Below are 6,702 nucleotides of genomic sequence, written 5' to 3' on the forward strand. Positions count from 1 at the left end.
TCTGTACGAGTCGACTCCGACTGAGAACAGACAGAAGAACAGAAAGCTTCAACTCAGAACCTGTCAACGAGTCGACTCCCAAAGTGCGCGAGTCGACTCCGATGTTCACCGAGTCGACTCCAGGATAGTAAGAGTCGACTCCAAGAGGAACACAAAGAAAAAGTCAGAGAGCAGTTTTCGGGTCTGAGATTCGAGTCGACTCCAGTGAAACGCGAGTCGACTCCGATGGATGGCAAGTCGACTCCAAAGAAGGTGAGAGTCGACTCTCAGAGGAACACAAGAAAAAGTCAGAGAGCAATTTTCGGACTCTGAGATTCGAGTCGACTCCCGCAATATGCGAGTCGACTCCAAGACTCCGCGACCATCAACAGACAGAAGACCAAGTTACTGCCTCTGAGATTCGAGTCGACTCTCAGACATCTCGAGTCGACTCCAAGACAGCTTCACATCAAAAAGGCAGAAGACCAAGTTTCGGAAACTGAGAGCCGAGTCGACTCCGAGGAAGTTCGAGTCGACTCCAAGACTGGACGAGCCAAAAGACAGAGAATCGGAAGTTCGGGCTCTGAGATTCGAGTCGACTCCCAGGACAGTCGAGTCGACTCGAGTGGATCAAATTCAAAATTGGATCCACGGACTTCAGTGGATGAGCCGACTCCGAAATTGCTAAGTCAGCTCCAGAAGTTGGCGAGTCGACTCCAGGTCAAGACGAGTCGACTCCCAGTCGTGAAGGCAACTTTAATTCAAATCTGGAACAGTTGCCGAGTCGACTCCGGAAAAGCTTGAGTCGACTCCCGCTACAGCCGAGTCGACTCCTGATCGCGCGAGTCGACTCTAACCCACCAACGGACACATTGTCAGGCTGCGCAGAGTGTGCAGAACGGGCAGAAAAAGCTCTCTAACGGCTAGTTTCCGTGGGGGTTGGTTTAAATAGCCACAGAAGATTGTAGCAAGGCAGAGAAGAACCATTCCACTCCAACTAATCAAGCATTCAAGCTCTGCAACGTGTTCTTCAACGAAAAAGAGGAAGATCTGCATTTACTGCATCCACCTACATCTTTCCAGCAATTAAAGCCTTCTCCTCCTGCATTCAAGTCGACTACTCACTCAAGAGGAGACCAGAAGTTTAAGAAGCCATTCCTCTTCTCCAACCTAAAAGCGTTTGAGGCTTCTTAACTTCACTTATTGTTCATATTGTCTTTTATCTGCTTTTGAGAAGCTGTATTTTTCTGTTTCTTCCTTTTATTTACACATTGTATTTGCTTGGTTCAATCGGGGGATTGAATCAAGGGGATTGAGGTTGGTTGGTGAGCCGAGTGTAAAACCAACGTGGTTAAGGGTTCGATTGTGATCCCGAGAAAACAATCGGGGTGGTTCTAGTCGGTGAGCCTGGGAAAACCGACCGAGTTCGTTGTGAGCTCGTAAAACAACAAGTTTGGTTGTGAGCTTGGAAAACAACCGGCTGTAATCCAAGGGGGTTATAGTGAATTCCCAAGTGAGACTTGGGGAGTGGACGTAGGAGCAAGGGTTAGCTCCGAACCACTATAAAACTTGGTGTTTGTGATTGCGTGTCTCTATTCTTCTTCCTTTCATATCACTCACAGCACATAGTAATTAATTAAATAACTTACACTAGTTCTAATTACTTATCCACATCGTTTTAAATACCCAAATTATTTTAAAACCCAATTCACCCCCCCTCTTGGGTTGTCTATCTGGGCAACAATAGCCATGCGCGCTACCAATCACAACTACTCGTTTTTTGTAGGCCCCATTCATCAAGCATGCATCTCGCTGTACCATTGCAGAAACGAGCAGTTATGATTGGTGGTGTGGATAGCCACATGGTGCATACAGTGTAGAGAATAATTTTTTTGCTAACACGATCCACTCCTGGCATCCTTCTTTCCACTCATATATCTTGCCATTCATCATTTCGCCAGCATGGTCCCATACTCCATGCATGGGATATTGCCATCATTGCTTCAGCACAAAGTTGTTATTTTTCATTAATTCCGCAATATAAGTGTCCTTAGGTGATTTCGTTGACCAAAAAAAGTTGGAGCTAAAAATCCGGAATTTTGCATGGAAGCCCCGGTCACATTCCAAACGGGCCCCGGAGCGGCTCGCGCGGATGCGGCCGAATCCCTCTGAGCTGCTCTTTCCAAAACGGCCAGGATCTCCACGTCAGCTCCCCTTGGCTGCTTCCCAATTCCGCGTCCCTCTCTCTCTCTCTCCCTCCCTAGACATTATCCCCATTTACGTTTAATCCCACCTACCCTCCCGCTAATTAATTACCACTTGACAAACCCCCTGCTTTTAACTTTTTACCCCTCGTGCCGTCACTATCTATTCCCTCTCCCACCCATACCCTTACCTCAATCCTTTAATTCCTGAAACGCCACTTCCGCACCAAAACTTTGTGCGGCATATGTGAAAGAGGATGGCATTTTCGTAGTTTTCCTTAAACTTTGATGGCGTTTTGTTGTGATGGTTATCGCACGCAAGCTGGAGAGGCTATAAAGGGGGTCGGCTTGGCGGGCGTATCTCCAATTTCATTGCGGTGGGGTGCTTTGGGTTCTCGTCACCATGACGGTCATCGTATCGGGTAGGCTTTCCGTTTCTCCTTCTCATCCTTTTAGCACGCGGCTAACTTTTGGGCCGCTTTGACCCCAGGGCGAGGCCAGTGCTCATGACTAATACTAATATTTTATACTTCTTACAAAGTTGTTATTTTATTTGTTCCTTTTGATCTTTGTTTTGGGGATCATAGATTATAAATGTTTATGTTGTTGAAGTTTTGGTAATTTTTGGGTGGTGGGGATGATGGGAGGACAGAACCAGTGATTCAGGGGAGCAACAGCGGCGGCCAAAATGTGGAGAGTTATGTGGAAGAGCAGCAGAATGGTGGAGATCTGACCCTGGATGGAGGTTTTGTGGTTCCTGATAGCAATGCTTTTGGTCACTCTTTCAGGTATCATCTGCCCTTCTAATATTTTTCTTTTGAAATGTAGTTTTTTTTTTTTTAGTGTGTGTGTTTCAAAAACTTTTTAATTTTTTTATTATATGTTCATTCAATAATAAAAGAAACCTTGGGAATAAGTTTTGAATTTTTTTCCCTTGTTATCATTTTTCTTCTAGTTTTAATCAACATGGAAAGTGGAAATTTTGTTCTCTATAATCTCTAGTCATTATCTCTAGCCATCTCTCTCTCTCTGAACAGGCCAGATCTAACACGGCTCTCGTCTAAACTTGGTATGGTTATTTTCAAACGGGAACTGCATGCATGGGTCCCCAAAAATATAATGATTATATGAGTCCACAATCTTTTCGCGTCTCCATCAATCTAGACCACACACTGGAGATCACATGATACTGACTGATTGGATGATCCTTATCCCATCATAGAGATTTTGGAGCACATTATTCCTATTATTTGAAGGGATAACAATCGTCCGATTAGTATTGTCAATTAATCAATCAATCAATTACCATCCAAAGAAATAAGAAAAAGATTGCATGTAAGATTTTGTGTTTTTTTTTTCCTTTATTGTTGGGGCTGCAGGGACTATGAGAAAGAAGGCGAAAGGAAAGCAACCGTGGAGGAATTCTACCGTACCAATCACATTAACCAGACCTACGAATTCGTAAGCTTATTTCCAGCAAAGTATTCTTGCTCTCTCTACTGCAGCACTTGGGTTCCATCAGGACCGTTCGGTGGAAAGGCCTTCACCCATCGAGATCTATTGAACGGTCCAGAGTACACCACAGAAATGTCCGATGGACGGCATTTACAGTGTTTGAAAACGGACTAGTAAAGATAGTTCCCGAACTGACAAATAACACGTCAATGACACGTATTGTTTTCTTGTCGTGATATCCAACCAATTATTAGGAAAATTTCTACTTAATTAACTAATTGTTAGACTTTGTGTTGGACCATGATTGGGTTAGACAAAAGTGGAGTCCAAGTTCGGGAAGAGTCGTTGGGTTGCACTGGGAATTAGGTAGCTGTGGCCTGTGGGGGACAACTTTGTCTCTTAGCTCGTACTGTTCATCTAGTGTAATATAATTAACACGTAGATATATACCTCAACTTTATACTAATTGATTTCTATGTTTCTTGCTGCGTCCAATCAAAAAAAAAAAGGCTAAGAAGAAGAAGGAAGAATATGGGAAGCTGGAGAAGGCTGTGATGAGCATTTGGGAATGCATTGAGGTGCTAAATAATTTTGTGGATGAGAGCGATCCTGATCTCGATGAGCCCCAGATCGAGCATCTTCTCCAATCAGCTGAGGCCATTCGTCGTGATTACCCAGACCAAGATTGGCTCCATCTCACTGCTCTCATCCATGGTATATATATATAAATGAGCTTTGCACTTAACTAAACCCTATATACAATCTATATAGACGAGTATATATAAACAAATGCACGTATTTAGTTGTATATTTGTACGTATTTACACTGTTTTTCTGTCAGATCTTGGGAAAGTCTTGCTGCACCCTTCTTTCGGTGGAGAGCCTCAGTGGTGTGTTGTTGGTTAGTCTCTCTCTCTCTCTCTCTCTGAGAGACACAGACACGTATCCAGTGAAAGATTTGGACCTTGTGAAGCTGTAACTTGTCTGTTTCTTTGATTTTTTTTCTTTCTATTCAAACTTGCAGGGGATACGTTTCCTCTGGGCTGTGCATTTGACGAATCCATCGTTCATTACCAGGTACGTCATCTTCCATCTTTCATCCAAAGAACAATGCCACTGACCGACCCAGAAATTTGCCATTATGACCTGCAATCTTTAGAGGAGGAAATGCCACTAGCCATTCTATAAATTTGCGAATACGACCTTCATTGCTGAGAGAACGAAAAGCCACTAACGAACCCAGAAATTTGCTAAAATAACCTTCCTAGTTTAGAGAAGGAAATGCCACTACTCATTCCATAAATTTGCCAATATAACCTTCATAGTTTAGAGAAGCAAATGCCACCAACCATTCAAGAAATTTGCGTATATAACCTGCATGCATTGTTTAAAGAATATTATGTGGTTAATGAAGTCAATATATATAGCTTTGACGTGGATATATACGGTGTGCAGTATTTCAAGGAGAACCCGGACTACAGCAATCCGCTATTCCGTACTAGGTTAGGAACCTACAGCGAGAACTGCGGGCTCGACAACGTGACCATGTCCTGGGGCCACGACGAGTACATGTACCTGGTTGGTATCCTATTCCTCTGTCTCGCTATACTACACCTATTCTCGTTTATTATAAAATACATTCCTTCTATTCTTGTCACGTATTCCATATGGATGGTATGTATATATATAAGTTTCTCTTGTACCCCACAGCATCATGTCTTTATTCTAATAATGCTGTGTGTTTGGAACTGGGCAGGTGATGAAGGAAAATGGCGCCACCCTCCCTCCTGCGGCTTTCTTCATCGTGAGGTTCCACTCGTTCTACTCTCTGCACCGCTCCGGTGCCTACACATATCTCATGAATGATGAGGACAAGGACATGCTCAAATGGCTTCGTGTCTTCAAGTCAGTCATCTCTCTCCCTCTCCCCCTCCCAACGCCAGACCAGTCACTACTTTCTATACTATCTTACATACTATTCAAATAGCAAACTATATTCTCTTTTATGTAATGCCATCGTATCACTAATGAGTGTTTGAAATGGTTATGAGCAGCAAATATGATCTTTACAGCAAGAGCAAGGTGAGGATCGACGTGGAGGAGGTGAAGCCATACTACATGTCCCTCATCAACAAGGTAACATTTATTCATGAGGCCACCACCTAATATTTTCTCTCCCTAAAAATATGCACACAAAAGGCGTATGACACATCGGATGACTCATTTTTCGTGTTGTTGCAGTACTTCCCACAGAAGCTGAGATGGTGAACAGCACAGCCACTAGAGTTTGGTGATTTGGAATAAAGCCGTGGTGATCCGGCCTGCTGCAGCCTGTAGTTAGTGTACTTAGTTTTAGTTGTTGACGCGTCCCTCTACTTGTCCATGTAACTCTGCTTGGGTGCTTGCATAACTAGTCTAAAAAGAAATAAAATGGCGAAGCATGGAACTTCGTCTGTCCCTCTCTGTTTCGTTTCTTCCACCTCAGTTGCTAGTATTATAATTCTGTTTTTTTTATAATGTAAGAGTTGCGAATGTCGTGAAAGGTATCCAAAGCTAAGACGTAGGAAATGTAATGTCCGGGCCCACAACCTACTAGGCCCAATAGAAAAATAGGCCCAGTTAAGGGTTGGGCCCAAATTTTACTGTAGCCAGTATAATGATTATTATAAAAAAAAAAAAAAAAAAAAAAAAATCATACTGTAGCCAGTACGAAGGGATAAGACCGACAGGGAAGGGTGACCCCCACCCCTGCTGGCAGTCGATGCCGGCGCACCGGAGACAGAGGGGGCGGCGGCCATTCCCGGAGAGGGGAGGCATGGAGCGGATGGGACCTCTCAGAGAGGGGGGTCTCATCTTCTAAACCACTATTTAAGTCCCTGCCGGCAACCCTAAGTCGGAGGCCCCCAAGAACACTGAAAGAGAGAGAGCCGAAGCCCTGGAGCCTAAGGCGGAAGAGCCCTGAAGCTCCAAGAGGAAGGAGGGACTACGAGGGGGAGGAACGGCCCAACGGTAACCAGCAAAAATCCAGGTAAGTGGCCCTTAGGTTAAATAATAAAGTTTTAGG

At 44.0% G+C, this 6,702-nt stretch overlaps 1 protein-coding gene across 1 annotated transcript; it reads left to right on the forward strand.

Moving 5' to 3' along the window:
- Nucleotides 1–2,475: 2,475 nt before the first annotated feature.
- On the forward strand, nt 2,476–6,101 carry LOC148715409 (putative inositol oxygenase). Its single transcript, XM_088707176.2, has 10 exons — nt 2,476–2,605; nt 2,836–2,971; nt 3,563–3,644; nt 4,148–4,352; nt 4,480–4,539; nt 4,663–4,715; nt 5,094–5,216; nt 5,395–5,543; nt 5,693–5,774; nt 5,880–6,101. The coding sequence occupies exons 1-10, from the start codon at nt 2,587–2,589 to the stop codon at nt 5,904–5,906; spliced, it is 936 nt and encodes a 311-aa protein (XP_088563302.2). The 5' UTR covers nt 2,476–2,586; the 3' UTR covers nt 5,907–6,101.
- Nucleotides 6,102–6,702: the final 601 nt, after the last annotated feature.

This window comes from Phoenix dactylifera, chromosome 1, assembly GCF_051530095.1.
Source record: "Phoenix dactylifera cultivar Ajwa chromosome 1, Ajwa_hap1_PhDact_Kaust_v1.1, whole genome shotgun sequence".
NCBI classification, from domain to species: domain Eukaryota; kingdom Viridiplantae; phylum Streptophyta; class Magnoliopsida; order Arecales; family Arecaceae; genus Phoenix; species Phoenix dactylifera.

Bases quoted from the DNA above. Each gene is read 5' to 3' on its own strand.
- LOC148715409 (XM_088707176.2), top strand. The intron at 3,645-4,147 runs GTAAGCTTATTT...AAAAAAAAAAAG, and splicing joins TTAACCAGACCTACGAATTC to GCTAAGAAGAAGAAGGAAGA. The intron at 4,716-5,093 runs GTACGTCATCTT...TACGGTGTGCAG, and splicing joins AATCCATCGTTCATTACCAG to TATTTCAAGGAGAACCCGGA.